Source organism: Canis lupus, chromosome 8, assembly GCF_011100685.1.
Source record: "Canis lupus familiaris isolate Mischka breed German Shepherd chromosome 8, alternate assembly UU_Cfam_GSD_1.0, whole genome shotgun sequence".
NCBI lineage: Eukaryota > Metazoa > Chordata > Mammalia > Carnivora > Canidae > Canis > Canis lupus.
The window spans coordinates 63,905,513-63,923,177 of record NC_049229.1 but is presented as its reverse complement, the minus strand read 5'-3'; the positions used below and the strand labels follow the sequence as shown (position 1 = coordinate 63,923,177).

At 54.7% G+C, this 17,665-nt stretch overlaps 1 protein-coding gene and 1 long non-coding RNA gene across 2 annotated transcripts; one reads left to right on the top strand and one right to left on the bottom strand.

The window, feature by feature from the left end:
- Positions 1–560: 560 nt before the first annotated feature.
- LOC111097150 lies at positions 561–4,918 on the top strand. Its single transcript, XR_005363725.1, has 3 exons — positions 561–1,397; positions 2,263–2,570; positions 3,538–4,918. It is a non-coding gene; the product is annotated as an uncharacterized LOC111097150 (long non-coding RNA).
- Positions 900–9,669, bottom strand: SERPINA3 (serpin family A member 3). The gene is given in 6 exon segments (XM_038545638.1): positions 900–1,180; positions 1,182–1,244; positions 2,306–2,456; positions 5,021–5,294; positions 7,346–7,999; positions 9,518–9,669. Coding segments are annotated over 5 exon segments (1,266 nt in total). The 5' UTR covers positions 7,983–7,999; positions 9,518–9,669; the 3' UTR covers positions 900–1,039.
- Between the last annotated feature and the right edge of the window lie 7,996 nt (positions 9,670–17,665).

Below are 17,665 nucleotides of genomic sequence, written 5' to 3'. Positions count from 1 at the left end.
AAGGGCAGAAGCTTGTTGTGGTTTAGAGAGGTCCTGTGGCATCGAGCAGGTTGGCATCACACTCTGCTGGTAATGATTTCTAGCTGAAAACTACTGAGACTTTCTGCTCCTCAGAGTCCTCATCTATAAAATGGGACTCAGAAGAGTATCTATCCCATAGGGTGGTCACAAGGACTAAATGGTAGTGGTCCTGGCAGATTGCCCGGCAGAAAGATCTCCACTCTTTAGCTGTCGGTCGTCAGCCATAGAGATCACACAGTTCCTGATAACACCAGCAGAGTAACGACTGTGTGGCTGGCTTTAACTGCAGCTGTCCATGCATTGCTCATTTTCTCTCACCCTCCATTCTGGCTGCTAAGGGCTTCATCTGTTGGGGAGGACTCAGAACTCGGGAGGCAGGTGAGGAGCTCTGACCAGGAACCCACAAAGTAGCTACTCTCCCCAGTTTTGCTGAGGGATCCTGGAAGAGAGAAGGTCCGGGAGCGAGGGGTCCAGGGGCTGTGCCAGGTGTGGTCAGGGTTGGGGGTCAGCGCGTGGACACATCCTGGGCCCAGGCAAGGGGAAAGAAAGGGCAAGACTGGGGGGACAAGGAGCCCACAGAAGACGGAATCAGGCAGCAGGATCCCCTCCCCTCATAGGCCTGAGGGTCAGGTGGGCTTGGCCACAAGCACCAAGCCTGGTTCTAACCAGGGCACGGTAACCCAAGGCAGAGGTGCCCAGAGCCTGGCTGAGACTGAGCCCAGCGGGAGGTCCCAGAGCTTGGGCTCCGGGCACAGGCAGCTATGGGGTGTGCAGTCAGGCAGATTGGGGCAGAGAGGCACAAAGGAAGTGTCCAGTCCAAGAAAGATAGTTTATTGCTGTCTGGAGACCTCAGGGCCTCAGATCAAAAAGCCTACAGGCTCCCTGGAAGCCAGCAGGTAGTCACTGGCACCTTCTAAAGGATGAGCAGGGCAGAGCCTGGCACGTGGCTCCTCGGTGCAGAGAGGCCAGGCTGCACGCACAGACCTCTGAAAGGGGCCCCACCTCTGCGGGGGGAGGCCTAGGCTTGATTGGGGTTGGTGACCTTGCCCCAGAAGAGGATGTTCTCCGTATCTTTGTGGTGTATGCAGAACAGAAAGGGTCTGTTGAAACGAACAGTGACCAGTGGGCCGATCTTTCCAGATAAAAAAAACAACTTTACTTCCCGTGGCGGCAGCGGCTTCTGTGCCCAACTCGGTCACATCGAGCAGGGTCTTGTGAACTATCTGCGGGAAGATCCGGTGGGCGAGGGGTGAGCAGCCTGCCTGGGAGCCCCAAAGAGACTGACATTCATGCAGCCTCCACCCCAGGCTGTCACCGATCGCTTCGTTCGTCCTGGCAACCCTGTCAGGGGTCCTGCGTGGTTCCCACACACAGAGGTACAAACCGAGACTCTGAGGCTCCGAGACATCTGCCCAGGATCACGGAGATGGAGAGGAGGGGCACCCTGAGCTGGAGGCCTCTCTGAGGAGTCCAGACACTGTGCTGTCCCCCCACCAAACACTCGCTATTGCAGAGGGAGGGGCCGGGGCAACCCAGGCGATTGTCCTGCAAGCGAATTTCTGGCAGCTTCTCTACCTCGAAGCAGCTGCTGCAGGTGCCCCGCAGGCCCAAAGGGCCCCACTGCCCTCAGCTCTGCTCCTGCCCCATCCGAAATGTCCTCGGGGCCCAGGCTGCTGTGCAAAGATGTGGCTTCACATCTGAGGACCACATAGGCCCTTCTGCATGCCCTTTCATTGCCATTACCGTGTCCTTTGGAAGGTGGGGTGCAGAGGAGAGCGGAGGGCTGCTCAGACAACTGCTTCACTCCGAGGACCTTGTTTCTGGGAGTGCAGTGCAAGGGGCCCTGTATGCTCCTCTCACACCCATCACTACTGCCCGACGGCTGCCACTACTTGGTGCCTCTCCCCTACTCTGCCGGACACTGCACACTGGCCAAGAACTATCACCCCCATTTTATAGAAAAACCGAGGGGGTCCAGCACTTTAATTATTTGCTGCTGTAGACAATAAAAGATAGAGCATGGGGTGGGGTCCATCCCTGGTTCCAGCACAGGCTCTTCCCCACGAGTGGCTTCTGTGTCACAGGATATTGCAGGGGAGGCAGGGACTAGCCTCCAACATGCTTGCCACCCAGCTCTCCTGGGCTTGGGGCAGAACCATGAGGGGGACAGGGTACTGAGCAATGCAGTTATTCATGCAAACTCAAGGTTCCCCAAACGTCTGCCTCCCCTTTACCATTCAGGCTTGGATACAGAGGATGAATTATCCAAAGTTGAACCGCTCACCTGGGAAACTGCCAGGTTCTTGTGCCCTGTGACTCTCGACAGGTCGGCCTGGTTGGTGAAGACTTCTCTCACGCCCAGCTGGGGAAGGACATCTTCCAGATTATAGCTGCTGGAGATGGAAAACTTTGGCAGGTAGAGGTTGTCTATCCTCCTAGGAAATGAGAAACATGACTTTGAACACCTGCTCGACTCACTGCTCACTTTCTCCCACCTCACAGCATGGTCTTCCTTGGTTTCCTCTCTAACCATCCCCTTCTTGCTGGAAGTAAGTACTCCTTTCCCCAGTTTCTTGACCTCCTGTGCTTATGCTTAATCCTGTGGATAATGTGAATTATCCATGCACATGGGCAAGTGCCTACGTGTGCCAGTACGGAGGTCGTGGCGGTGCCAGTACCTGCCCTGCTCCTCCCCTGCAAGCCTGCAGTGCAGCAGGAAACACCTGTCTCTGACGGGGATTCCACAGCGTGCTCCACAGGCACCAGGAAGGCTTCCATCAAGCCTGAGTCCAGAGGGAGGGGAAGGGGCTAGCTGGGTGAAGAGCAGAACAGGAGGCACATAGATGAACTGGCAGGAAGGCTCGAGAAGAGGGGCTGCTCCACAGAGCGGAGGGAAGGCGTAGTGTCCAAGCAGGGGCTGGACACGGAGGGATCGCGTTCAAAGGGTCTCGGGGAATCCTGAAACAAGCAATTGAAGGTCCCCTTCTTGGTGTCTGGCGAGCTCCTTGAGGGCAGGGGCTTCTCCTGCTCCTGAGCAGAGCTGCTGGTGCGTTCTTGGAGCAAAAGCAGGTGCAGCTATCAGCGACCACCTGCCAGCTTCCGTCTCCCTCTGTTTATATCCCTCAGACTCTTGTCACTGGTTTTACAGCTGCCAGCCTAGGGGAGGCTGTGTCTCCCCATAAACCTGGAGTCCCATGAGCAGGGGAGATATCTCTTTCTCTCCACATTCATTCACTCTCCCATCCATCCATTCACTTAACAAGTATTGATTGAGCACCCACCGTGGGCTAGGAGCATGTAGAGGCGTATTTCCTCTGTGCTTTGTAAATCGAAGGTGTGTGATGGCGAGTCTATCCGATTATAGATAGTCACCGAGCCCCTGCCAGGTGGAAGCTATCTGCTGTTAAAGGAAGGACGCATTGCGGGTGGAGAACAGGGATGGGAGAGCCGGGTCCCTGTGTCCTGGGGCTTCCTGGGATCTGACCCACAGTTGTCTTCCTTATGTCCCCATCACAGGGACAGAGCCCAGAACTGCCTCCCAGTGGCTCCACCCTCAAGGACCGGGCCAGAACTCACGGTGCCTTGCTTGTTCCCCTGACATCAGTCTTCTGGATGCCATGTCCTAGCCTATCTCTACCCTCAGGTTCATCTGAAACTTGACGACTCCTCACACTTCTTGCCTGGATCGCTGCACAGGGCTCCTAGCTGGCTTCCTGCCTCCATGCCTGTCCTCTGTGCTCTATTCCACTCAGCCTCCTGGGTGTATTTAAAACAATACTCCGATCATTCACCCTTTGGCCCAAGACCTAGTGAGGACTCCACACTTCACTTAGAAGAGGAAGAGTCAAGGTTTCTCCAAGGGTCTGCATGGCCCTCCTCAATCTGCGCCATCCCGTGGAGCCCCCTGACCTCTGACTCTCACCCTGCTCTAGCCTCTCTTGTCTCACTAACCCTCCAGGCTTTGCATAGAGGCTTTGCACTGGCTGTTCCCTCTGCCAAGAATGCTTTTCCCCCACATACGCACAGGCCTCAGCCCCTCACCTCTAACATATTGATGCTCAGATGTCACCTAATGGCAATCCTATTTAAAATCACCAACTAGGGGATCCCTGGGTGGCTCAGCGGTTTGGCGCCTGCCTTTGGCCCAGGGCACGATCCTAGAGTCCCGGGATCGAGTCCCGCGTCGGGCTCCCGGCATGGAGCCTGCTTCTCCCTCCTCCTGTGTCTCTGCCTCTCTCTCTCTTTCTATGTCTATCATAAATAAATAAATAAATCTTAAAAAAAATAAAATAAAATCACCAACTACCTCCTTGTCGGTCCAGTTTTCCTAATCACTTTACCATGCTCTATCATCCACTGCCTCATCCGCATTTCCTAACGTCCGACATACTAAATCATTTCCCTGTTTGTCATATTTATTTACTTTCTCATTTCCTGAGTACAAAGTAAGCTCCACGAGGGCAGGAGATTTGTGTTTTACTTGCTGACCTACCCTTGGGGTCTAAATCAGTGCCTGGCACCTACTAGGCTCCCCATTAACCTACGTGACCTTGTGCCAAAATGGGTGAAAGGATAAATGAATGAATGTAAGAGCCGGCGCAGAGCTGCTCAGAGCCTGTCTTGCTTTGGCCCTCACCTGATGGCAGGCCCATCTGTCCCCTCTGCCTCCGAGAGGTTGAGACAAGCATGCCGGCTGTTGAGGATTCCCTGGGACCTGAGCATGTTGCAGTCAGAGGCAGCCTCTGCCCCTGTCCCGGTCCCAGGTCCTTGTGTCTCATAGAGGAGATACCTTCAGGCCCAAAGCCCCCCGGGGCAGCAAAGGGCAGGGTAAACCCAAGCTCCACCTGTGCCAGGGTGGCTTCCCCCAGCACTGCAGCCCCAGCCTCGGCCATCAGGGAGGCCCTTGGGTGCTGGGGGGCATGGAGAGTCCAGGGAGGGTGGGGAGGGGGTGGGAATGGCTGAGGAGGAAGCAGACCCGGCCGCACCCTGGGGTCATCACCTCATCTGCAGGGAGTGTGTCCACCTCCTCAGCGTCTCTGGGAGCAGCATGGCCTCCACTGCCTCCATTCTGCCCTCGTCGGGGAGGACGAAGAGCGCACTGTCGTTGCTGGTGTACTGGAGCTCCACTACTGTGCAGGACAGCGCGTCGTCCCGGAAGTAAGGCACCCACACGTCCTCAAGGTTCATCATGGGCACTTTCACCGACCTGCTCTTGCTCACTTGGAACTTGGACTTGAAAGTATCTCGGGGGTCAAAGGGTGTCTTCCACTTGGCTGGAGGTCAGAGGAGTCTGTGAACACAAGGGCTGCCCTGCCTCCACCCCTTCTCCGCCCGGGGTCCCCTGAATGATGGAGACACTCAGCAGAGCACCAGCCACGCCACTGGCCCTGCCGTGCTTTGCAGGAAAGCATTGGCCAGTGGGTGGCCGCCGGGGGTGGGGGTGAGCCCCCCAGATCTGGTCGGGACACGGCTATGAGACAAAGACTGGGTTAGCTGTGATATGTGAGAGAGCGACAGGAATCTGGGAATAGTGGATGCAGGAGAGAGGTGGGTCTGGGAGAGACGGGAGAGGGGCCTGGGAGCACTGTGGGTGGCTGCAGCAGGGCGAGGAATGCAGAATCCCTGACCCCCTAAAGGAGACAACGCTAATAATTGATTGCATGCCCATGTACGCCTTGTCATGTAGGCTGGAGGGAGGTCCACAGAAGACAGAGGCGCAAGAGGACTGGAGCCCTCAATGGGGTGGGTGGGAGCTCCTGGGGGAACCAGAGCCTGGGGACTTGCAGGGAAAGGTGCAGCCACCCACCCCAAACCCCCTGCCTGTGTCCCACCATTCGAGGCAGGAGAGGAGGGGAAGGCCTGGCTGGGCTGGTGTGTCCCTGAGGAGGAGAATTTGGAGGAGAAAATCCTAGGAGAAAATCAGTAGATACAACAGGCAAACAGCATATCGGGTCCAGATTAGTTTTACAGAGAAATCTGGTTCCGTGCCTTCACCTGCAGCCAGAAACACAGGCCCCAGACCTCAGCCAGAACCTCTAGTGTAGGTTTGTGTGTCTCCATGCAGCTCCTATCTCTCAGGCACCTCGCCACCCCCTGACTCCATGATGCTTCTTTGGGTCTCTGTCCACTTTTTTTGTTCCCACTAGGACTGCGGCTCCACGGGCTGACTCTTCCTGTTTGCTCTCCGCCTCTTAGGAACGCACGTGCTGGGGAGGTTAGTGTCGCGTTCCTATCTAAGGGATCGGGCTTTGGACCAGCCAGAGCCTGGGAAGGGGTCTTGTCTTGGATGGTGCCCCCTCCAAGGCACTTCCCGGGATGGTGACCTTTGCCGGCACCACCCTCAAGATTACAGGGGAGCCTGGTTGCAGAGCCCTGGGATGGCCGGTCTCCTTGAATGCTGTGTCCCCGTGCAGACGGCCCCCAGCCTTGCTGGGACCTCCCAGACCAGAGTCCCTGATCAGGACGGAGCCCAGGTCAGAATGGCCCCGGTGGGCACAGGCAAAGGGCTTCCTGAGCGTCCCCAAAGGTGTCTCTGCAGGGAGGAAGCTGAAGTTCCCGCCCACCCTGGAGCAATTTGAAGGGACAGCTCCTTCCTTCTGGGAGCCAGGCACGTTTGAGTTGGAGTAAAAAGTGCTGCTCTGACTCAGACAAAGGGTTGCCGGGCTCCTTTGCAGTTACTCCCTACAGAGGCGAAGCGTCACTTGGAAAACCCTACAAGAAGTCAATGTGACTCCTAACTCTGGGAAACGAACTAGGGGTGGTGGAAGGGGAGGTGGGCGGGGGGTGGGGGGGGTGGGGGTGACTGGGTGACTGGCACTGAGAGGGGCACTTGACAGGATGAGCACTGGGTGTTATTCTATATGTTGGCAAATTGAACACCAATAAAAAATAAATTTATAAAAAAAAATAAGAACTCAATGGTTACAGGCAGGGGGCATCCCGGGAACGTGGTGCCTCCCACTCCTGCCCACTCCCAGACCAAGGGCACCTGCTCTGTGGCGGTTTCCCTAATCCCACGGTTTGCTACACAGGCCAGAAATGGTCCCGAAGGCTCAGAACTAAAACCCTATTTCCTGGGTGTTATTCTGTATGTTGGCAAATTGAACACCAATAAAAATAAATTTATAAAAAAATAAAATAAAATGAAATAAAATAAATAAAAAATAAAATAAAATAAATAAAATAAAATAAAATTAAAATAAAATAAAATAAAATAAAATAAATGAAATAAAATAAAATAAAATAAAATAAAATAAAATAAAATAGAATAAAATAAAATAAAATAAAACCCTGTTTCCCTCCAAACCCCAAGCCAGGGACCCACCTTTAAGGAAGATGTAATTCACCAGGACCACTGCTGTGTGTAGGTCAAGGTCCTTGACCAAATCCACAATTTTCCCCTGCGTCCTATTCTTCACATAGTCGTTGATGAGCTTCTCGGCGGCAGCAGAGTTCTGGAAGTTGGTGGAGAAGGCCTCCGAGGCGTACAGCGCCCTGGCGTCTTCCACGAACGTCTCTAGCAGCTTCAGCTGCTCCCCCACAAACATGGCATTGCCCACGCTCAGCTGCAGCTCGCTGCTGGGCTGGTGGAGGGCCCGCAGCAGGTGCTGGAAGCCCCGGTGGATCTCCCTGTCGGGGATCTCCGTGAGGTTGAACTTGAGGCCTTCGAGGATCTCGGTCTGGGTGGTGCCTTGGGCCCCCAGGGATAAGAAGGCCAAGGCAATGGAGATGCTCATCGGGGAGAAGATGACATTCTTGTCTGGGCTCTTCGAAGCCAGCTCCTTGTAGAGGCTGAGGGTGAAGTCGGTGTTGCTGGAGGCTAATCGGAGGCTGTTCTCAGACGTCTCATTGGGTAGATCCTCCTGGGTGACGTTCTCCGGGTCACGCATGCCCTCCGGGAGGCAGTGGACAGTGGGACAGAGCCCGGCCACCAGGAGCCCCAGAGCCAAGAGGGGTGACATGCCCTCTGTCCTCTGCTCTGGAAGGCAAAGCTCCTTTAAGTGTTGGGGAGCCCGATGGTGCCCCGAGCGCCTCCCACTGCCACCCCCTCCCTCTCAGTGTGGCCTGTGCTCCAGTCTCTGCCTCTGTTAGCCTTGCGACTTTCCAGGGGAAGGCACTCTCCCGGGCACCCAACATACAAGACCACATCACACTGGAGGTAATTGTTGTCATTTTCCCCGCTGGCGACAAACTGGGCACCGAGAGATGAAGCGGCTCGCCCGCAGTCACACAGCCAGCGGCGGGAGGAGCAGGGGCAGGACACCGCTTGGCCTGGCTCCTGGCTACCCGGTGGGGGGAACGCAGTGTGGGCCTCGGGGCTGCCCAGACCTGGGCTAGGATTTCATTTTGGCTGCTTGCCCTTGCTGTGTGGTGACAGGCAAGGGGCTGAACCTCTCTGAGCCTCAATCCCCATCTCAGTACAACATGCTGAGCAGCTCACGGGCGAGAAACCATGAAGGTGTCGGGCTCCTAACAGGGTTCCAGAGGCCTATCTCCTCCCACAGGGCACCCCTTCCCTGAAACTCCCAGCCACGCCAGAGCTGTGATTCCACAGGGAGAGGGGACGGAGCTGTGGCAGGAGCCGTCAGAGCCAGGGACTGCAGCCAACATGATTATTTACTTACCTTCAGCCTCTGCCCACTCAGGCCCAGAGTTCAGAGGAGAAAAGCAGAGCTTCAGGGGTGGGGAGGGGAGAGGAGGTGTGGGAGGGGAAGTAGAGGAAGGGGAGGGGGCAAGGGACAGAGTTGAACTGATTTCCATCAAGAAGCCACTAGAGACACCTTCAGATCAGCTGAGGGGCAACAGTAGCTCAATTGCCTCAACTCTCTGTTTACTCTTGGGCTAATGCAACCATTTCCTTGGACGAGTTAAACATCCTGCCCACCACCTGCACCCCCCCACCAGCTTTGAATTATTTCTGGAGAAAAAGAACTCTGTTTGGGCAAGTTGGCAGGCTGGCTCTGTTTCTGAGCAGTTGCTGGACAGACACTGCCGGCCTGTCTCCCTGGCCAAGGCCCCCGGTGGGGCGAGGGGAGAGGGGAGAGGGGAGAGGAGCCACCCGCCAGGCCCCCTTGGAGACCCCATGTGCTCTGCCTGGAGGGACCCCCTGCAACATTCCGTCTGCACCACGGAGTGAGAGCTGTGCCGGGTGCCGGACAAGGGGAGGCACCTCAGGTGTGTTGGGGTCCGGAGGGTCCTGCGTATGGGGGCACCCAGCTGGCTAAAGTCAGAATCCACAAGTGTTGGAGGCAGGAACAGTCAAAGAAGCCCTAGTGGTATGTCCACCCCTTTGCAGGTGTGAAAACTCAGACCCAGAGGGGAAGACTTGTCTTCAGAGGGCATGGCCTCCGGGGCCAGCCCCAGAACTGTCCCCGGCGCCCTGGCACACCTCCGCCTGGCTCCCTCCCGCCTCCCAGGCTCCAGGCCAAGGCCTAGAACCACCCTAGAAAGATGGGTTCCTTTGCTCCCAGGACGCACCCACTGCATCTTGGATTACCTGCCTCTACAGCTGGACGTACTCAGTGGATTCCAAAGCCACCGCCTGCCCGGAGTGCTGGATTTTCACGGGTGCTGACACCTATTTATCCGTGCAAAGAACTCCTCCCCTTGCTTGGGAAATGTTGGCAGGGACGCCCAAGTGTTCTGTTTTTAGACTGGAATGGGCGATCATTTCTGGTAACATGAATTCATTAGATCTAGTGGAATAATCCAGTTACCAGGACAGCCCTTCATTTGTTTCTTAAAAAAAGGAAAACCCAAAAAACAAGTTTCCCTTTTCATTTGTATCTTTTGTTTATGAAATATTCATTAAGGAACATGTGAAAACCCAGAAAATATACAGAAGGACATTGGAAAGTACTTGCCCGAATCTCACCCCCCAGCTGACGTTTTGTTGTGATTTCTTTTAAAAATCACTTTCTTTGATGCGAATCTTCATACACAAACTCAGATATATATATATATTTATATAAATTTATTTTTTACTGGTGTTCAATTTGCCAACATCTAGAATAACACCCAGTGCTCATCCCATCAAGTGCTCCCCTCAGTGCCCATCACCCACTCACCCCCACCCCCCGCCCACCTCCCCTCAGATATATTTTAAAATTCAATGCTCTATTTGCCTGTAGATTGATTTGCATGTTGAAGCACCCCTCCCTCATTCCCAGGTTGGGGGTGTCAGTCGGGGGCCTCTGGTCTCTGGCACTATCCATCCTGGGTGGCCTCCTCTTCACCCCAGGGCCCTTCTACTCTTGATTCCCTCTAAGAGCTGTGGTGACCTCGAGGTCTCCTCCGATCTCTCTTGCATGCCAGGTCTTTCTTGGGCTCCTGAGAACACCTTCCCCTTGACCCCTCATGTCACGACCCTCCATCCATGACAACCTCTGACAGACTAGAGGGTGCCATGGAGCACAGTTTGGAAACCACTGGATTACCGGTAAGGGTGTGGCTTCCCGAGTCCTCGATGGACCCTTGCCAGCTGGTGGCCTCAAGCAACTGGGAATCCCTCAGGCTTAACCTCCTGGTCTCTACAATGTGGACACAGACATCTTCCTGCCAGGGTGGTACGAAGGGTAAGTGACATAACATGGAGCGTAAGCTCGCTGAGGACAGGACCATGTGGTGCTGTGGCCTAGGGTACTTACCCAGTACGTGTTGTCCAGGAAGCACTGGGGTAACTAAGGAGGATTCTGGTCCCATCCTCTCTACAATGGTGACTTAATGCCCTTTTAAGTTCCAAGTATTTTCAGAATCAAATACATATTTTAAAGTTACACAGAATCCCAGGGACTCCTGGGTGGCTCAGTTGGTTAAGCATCTGCCTTCGGCTCAGGTCACGATCCCAGGGTCCTGGGATGGAGCCCCGCATCCTGCTCCCTGCTCAGCGGGGAGTCTGCTTCTCCTCCCTCTGTCGCTCCCCCACTTGTGCTCTCTCTCTCTCTGTCAAATAAATAAATACAATCTTAAAAAAATTACACAGACTCCCAAAGAAATAGTGGCTAAAACAAGGCTATGTTTACTCCTCCCTCATGGAAATTTAGGTGTGGGTGTGGGCTGATATGGAGGCTCCCCTTTGTTGGGATCCCAGGCTCCTTCTGCCTTGTTGCTCTGCCATTCCTGGGGTCTGATTGCTGGGTCCTCCTCCTCCTCCTCCTCCTCCTCCTCTGACCCCTTCCCTTCCTCCTCCTTTTACTCCATCCAATGAATTGCAGGGGAGCCCTTCCCCAATGGAATCTTCTCTCTCTCTCCTTCTCTTTCTTGCCCTCATGGCCTCTTAGTCCTGGAAGCCCTCTGCTTCTCCCTGAGACCTGAGATCATCATTCATTCACTCAGTGTCATTGGGCTGCCCTCTGGGTGGGGTCGGGTGGGTGCTGCATTGTCTGGAGACAGAATGTCTACTAGATGGCCAGTGCCCACCAATCTTGGGACTTAGCACCTCTTTATATGGTACATCATTATGTTGAAAAAGATCTCTGTCCCCTTTCCATCTTATGTTGTTGTCACCAAGGCTTGGTCTGTGCCAGACTCCAGAGTGGTGGGTTTGGGGGGAGAGGAAAAATTCTAACATCTAACCTTACGACTTGCCCAGGAGCCCTTAGCTGTTAAGTGGTGGAGCTGCTGCTCCAATGCCACGTTCAGGCTCTTTCTACCTTCCCATGCCCCCCCCTCCAAAAGAGAGAGAGAGAGAGAGAGAGAGAGAGAAAAGGAAAAGGATTTCCATCCTTGAACATATGAAAGAAAACGCGTATCTTGGGAGTATAATTATTTTTTTTAAGATTAATTTATTTATTTGAGAGAGAGAGTGAGTAGGGGTAGAGGGGGAGGAAGAGAGAGAAAGAGTCTGAAGCAGACTCTGCACTGAGCTTGGAGCCCAATATGGGGCTCAATCCCACGACCTAGAGATCATGGCCTGAGCCAAAGCCTAGAGTCAGACGCTTAACTGACTGAGCTCCCCCCACCCCATCACGCCCCTGAGGAGTATAATTCTTCTACAGCTGTTGGGATCACTAATTTTATAAGGTGTTGCTTGTCTATAGCTCTGTGTCGGGAAGGCTGCCTCCTTTTTGTGGAATGGGAGCTAAATGGGAGCCCTGTCCCTGTCTGTTGACAGCTCTACCTGTGACTGCAGACGGCGTGTTTCTTGGACTGGAAATGCATGCAGGTGAACAGCCCAAGGGAGGGCTGGAAGGTTCAACTTGACTTTGCGGGGGTCAGGGCCACGGTCTCCAGGAACCTACTGCTAAGGCTCAGTGCAGAGAGAGAGACAGGCTGAGGCTGGAAGCAGCACTGGCTTTTGGGGTCTGTCTGGGTGTGGCTGTTGCACTTGCCTCAGAGGAGAAGAGGCAAGAGTCAGACCTAGAGTGATGATCCCTGGACCTGGGGTCCGGCAGGTGCTCCGTCTGTGGGTCAGTCACTCTTACTGTCCGCAGCCACATATGGAATCCGTCGGGACTGGGTTGACTTGGGTCTTGCAAGCTTGACCATTGTGATCTATCATTTTCCATAGTTATTGCCTTCCTGTTTTTTTTAAAAATATTTTATTTATTTATTCATGAGAGAACAGAGAGAGAGGCAGAGACATAGGCAGAAAGAGAAGCGGACTCCCTGCAAGGAGCCTGATGTGGGACTCGATCCCAGAACTGGGCATCACCCCCTGAGCCGAAGGCAGACGCTCAACCGCTGAGCCACCCGGGCGTCCCTGCCTTCCCGTAGTTACCCGTGATTCCTGAATGCCAACTTGGCACAGGCAGGCTATAGATAGTCTTAGGAAAAGAGTTGCGTCCCCACTGGGGCTCCTATCGCAAATGGGAGAGTGTATGTACTTTAGGGGCTCGCCGGGGGGTAGGGGGTGGATGGCAGGACACCAAGTAGGGGGGTGTCCCACCTCCAGAGAACAGGTGAGGCAGGTGAGGCTGGGAGGGACAAACACCAGTTCCTCCCAGAGAGCTTCCTCCTGGAGGCTGGGGAAGTGCGGTCCTGGGAAGGGCCCCACTGGGCCGGGCCCCTTCCTTGTCGCGGCTCTGCCACCAGCGGCCATCCGGGTGATGTTGGTCTCGTTACCTCACCTCTCTGAGCCTCTTTCTGTCAATCATTGCTCCTTAAAGAATTCTTAGGAGGCAGAAAGGAGGCAACAGTCCAACCCCTGGTTTCGTGTGGCCGGGGAGGTGCTGGCTGCGGATGGGAGGTGCGCTGGCCAGTAACCCTCAGCACCGCCCTGGCTGTGCCCTCGGGTGTCCCTGCGGGAGGACTTGGTGGGACAGGGACACTTCCCGCCTCTGCTTGCTCATCTGTTAACGCGGCCTGGTCCCTTTGAGGAGGAAGCAGATGCCATCATCCACTTTTGTTTCCCGTTACAGGTGCATCTGAGAATTCCTGACTTGGAGTTAGAGCAGCCCGGTCCCCGACTTACCCCCGACACCCTTACGTACCCTAAGCCGCAGACTCTTCCCCTGCGTCAGATGGGGCTGGGGTACCTCCTTACTCATTCCCTTACTCATTCAGCCTGTCCATCCGCTTTTATGAAGACAGCAGCCCCCATAAACTCAGGAAGGACCCTGATCCTGAACCCCCCAGCTCAGCCTCTCCCGGATTCCTGACCCCTAGAAACGGTGAGGTTGTAAACATTTATTGTTCTAAGCTGTGGACTTTTGTTGGAGTCATTTATTATACAGCAGTAGCTTAACCCCGAGCCACATCCTCTACCCGCTGAGCTCTTAGGATCAGGGAAGAAAACAAACAGGGAAACCTAAATATTATATAAGAAAGCAGGTCAACTTCATACAAAGTACGTGGCCCGGATACGGGAGAGCTCGATTCTTATTTCACAGGGGTCAAACATGACTCTAGAGGACCACTGACAACGGGCAAAGTGATAGAAATTTATTAAGCAAAGATGCAGAGAAAGCCCTCAAAAGTGAGATGGGTCCTGACAGCCTGGCTACTGAGGGCTTTTATGGGCAGCCCGGGTGGCTCAGTGGTTTAGCACCTGCCTTCGGCCCAGGGTGTGATCCTGGAGTCGTGGGATCGAGTCCTGAGTCAGGCTCCCTGCATGGAGCCTGCTTCTCCCTCTGCCTGTGTCTCTGCCTCTCTCTGTGTCTCTCATAAATAAATAAATAAATAAATAAATAAATAAATATCTTAAAAAAATAAATATAGGAAACTGACCCAGAACTTGGTAGATTTCTTGCCACTATCAGGGTGGATATTTAGGACAAACATGGTGCACTTGTAACCATCATAATAACAAAGCAAGGGGTCCCCTGTCCCCCTCTCTCAGGTTAACATCTCCTCCTTAGCGCTTCTCCACCTCTGGGGTTTCTGTGAGCCTCGTCAGGGAGCCCGTGGCCTTGCGATTCCTGTACTGTCTTGGCTTGAGTGGGGACTATTGGTCCAGAAAACACCAGGGGGCTTATGGCCCGGCTGTGACAGGGTTTCTGAGGTCAGGGTCAAGGGACGTGAAGTGGCCACCGGCTGCGGAGCTCTTTGTAAACGTGGGTGTGGGTGAGGGGAGGCCTTTGCAGCCCCTGATCCCTCCTGTGCCCCCTCGGTGGGCTCCCCCACCTCAGAGCCTCTCCCAGGCCTCGGGTCTCCCCCGGCCTCCTTGCCACTCCCCCCGCAGGGTGGTGTCCACCTGCCACGCTTCCATCTCATCCATCAGCTCCCATGTCTCACCCGGGGTCATGTGGCTCTTTCCAAGTTTCAGAGGTTTCTGGTGAGCAGAATGTGGACCCCAGCGCCTCCTTTTGGCGTCTCTCCTTAGTGACCTCTCTCCTCTCTCAAAGGATCCGACCCTAAATTGAACCCCCCCGCCATTCCCTGCTCCCTGCAGTCTTCCCGCCTCCCAGTGAATGCTGCCTCTGCTCCCCAGCACAGCCAGGACCTGGGGCCGTCCCCCTGCCCCTCTTCTACATGGGGTGGGGGTGTCCCTTCTCCACATCGTGGACACCCGCTCCCTACTGTCCATCTCTGTGGTCCACGCTCCCTGCCACAGTGACACCAGAACTGCAGCTGGGACGCCAGACCGCAGGGGTCCGAAGGGCACTCCCCAGAGCCGAGCTGTCCCTGCAGATCCCACGGCCCCCCACTTGTACCAGGAGAAGGGAGGCTTTCAAATTCCTTTACAAACAAGGAAACCTCCCAGGACGTTCTGTCTCAGGCTTCAGTTTGATGCAATCATCGGTGAGTCAACACCTTTGTTACACTTTGGGCTGCACATCATGTGACAGGAGGCCTCCCGGGGTCCTTCCTGGCAGAACCGCCCCTCCTCTGACTAGCCCAGATGTGTCCCCACTCTGCTTCCCCCGCTGTCCAGGTGACTGTCACTTCCCCAATCTCTGCAGTGAGACTGTTGGCTTCTGGCCAGTGGGGACGCCCTTCTCGCTCATCCTTGCTCCCTACACATAGAGCTGCCTGAGTCAGCGAGCAAACGTGCCTCACTAGGCCTGGGGCGTACTTCTCCTAAAAAGTGATTTATCACCTGGAGTTCTTAGTTGGGTGTCCTATAGGTTATCAGCAACCCCACCTGCAGGGTGTGCGGTGGGGGTCCCACCCAAGGAATAGAGAAGTCTCAGGCAGTGACCTGAGGACTTGCAGAAGCAAGAGTCCTCTGCAGCCAGCTGGCCATCTCCTAGTTCATGCACCCAATGAGAGTCCACTTTGGGCCAAGCCCCGTGCCAGGTACTGGGGAGTAGAGACCACTTCGGGCCCTCGGGGACTTCATGGTCCTTGAGAGACACAGACACGTAGAAAGATGTTAACTCTGGTGCGGAAAGTATTAGAGGAAGGCATGGGGAACTGGGACCCCAGGGCCGGGTTGGGGGAGTCAGGACGGCTACCCGGGCAGGGACCTCTGAGCAGAGACCCGAGGAAGCACTCTCTGAGCTGTCAGAGTGGCCATGAGCTCCAAGATGCACCTGGGTTTTATGTATTTGTTACCTGGCTGCTGCCCTGAAAGAATTAGCTGGAAAAATACCTAAAAGCAAAGAGTGTCCAGGGGCATCAGGCCCTGGAGGACGAGGGTCTTCAGGCTCTGAGTCTAGGTGGGTGGCAGCTGCGCCGGAGTGGTGGTGGTGGGGAGATGGGGGGACATAGGAGTGCCTGGGGCCTGGGCCTAGTAGGATAGCCCTGTGTTGTCACGCACCCCGAGAAGTGGAGACACAAACGCTGCGTGTGCATCTGAATCTGAGCAGGGCCTGTTAAAGACCTCATCTCAAACATTACAGTTCCTAGGGTAGGAAGGACCCTGAATAAGAATTTTTAACAAGCTCCTCAAGTTACGTTTGAGAAACGCTGCTGTAGGGTCAAAGCTTCTTCCCTTTGCCCGATTTGCTCCCAGCCTGGTGAAAGGGCATCATCATGATCATTCCCACCGCACAAGGGATGAAGGGACACGTGTGTTGGCTCATGAGCACCTCACTTAGCGCATCCAGGAGCATCCAGGAGCAGAAGCTCAGGTCCCACATCTCAGCCCACCTCTGGTATTCCTTCACCCATCCCACCCCCACCCACCAGACTCACCTTCCTGCTCCTGCCTCCACCCAGGCCAAGGACCTTGTTATTTGTGAAAGAACAGAGACTTGATCAAATCCACGGGGGGCTCATGGCAGCCTCTCTGGGATGCTGAGGGAGATGGAGGGGCTCAGAGGGAAGACTCTGGGGGACCCCTCGCTCCCAGGCATGTGCAGCAAATGCTCAGATCTTAGTACAATGGAAACTGTAGTTGGATTAGCTGCCGGGCAGCCACTGCTCTCCAGCAGGCTGGGTGTGTGTGCACATACGTGTGAGCAGCAGCGTGCACCTATGTAGGAAATGTTTCGTTATCTGTGCTCTGTATGTCTTCATGGAAAACTACCATCAGGAGTGGTGTATGGACTCACGCTGGATGTCCCAGATGGTCAAAGGACACAGTCACCTTGGGGCCACTTTCCTCCTACCTCATTCCTTGTGGAAAGGTGGCAGATGGTCCGTTCACGGGTGTGGCTGGAGGAGGACACCGATAGCACTTGCTCACCAGCCCCATTACCTTGCAGGAGGGGCCTCTCTGACACTTTGTGAATTGAGATATACATGCAGGGGATGCAGGGCAGTGCCACGCATGCAGCAGGTGGCACCTGAGTGTGACCTAGTATTACTGCTGTCACTCCCTGCGCCAGCACCTGCACAGGGACACCGTGATGAGCAGGACTCCGGGCTCCAGCCACGTGTGTCCTCTTTCAATTCCTAGAGCAAGACAGTCTCCCCCGTCTGGGTCTTTGCCCATAATCTTTGCCCGGTTCAGTCCGGCTTGTCCTTCAGATCTCAGCTTCAACGCCACCACCTCAGAGCCCCCACTGGACCCCCGGCTCCCGGGGTAGAGGGTCTCCCCAGCTGTCGCTCTGGGCACCCCACTTTCTCCCTTCACTGGCCTCTAGCTTCTGCCTTTACAAACCAATCCCATTCCTCTCCTCTCCTCTGCTTTTTCTCTTCTCTTTCCTTAACATTTTTTTTTTAAAGAAAACAACTTTTTGTTTTGAAATAACTCAAGATACTCGGAAAAGTAGTAAAAACAGTGCAGAGAGTTCCTGTGACACAAACATCTTTTGTCACCACGGCGTATTTATCAAAAACCAAGACGTGAACGTCAGTATGGTGCAGACTCATTTGT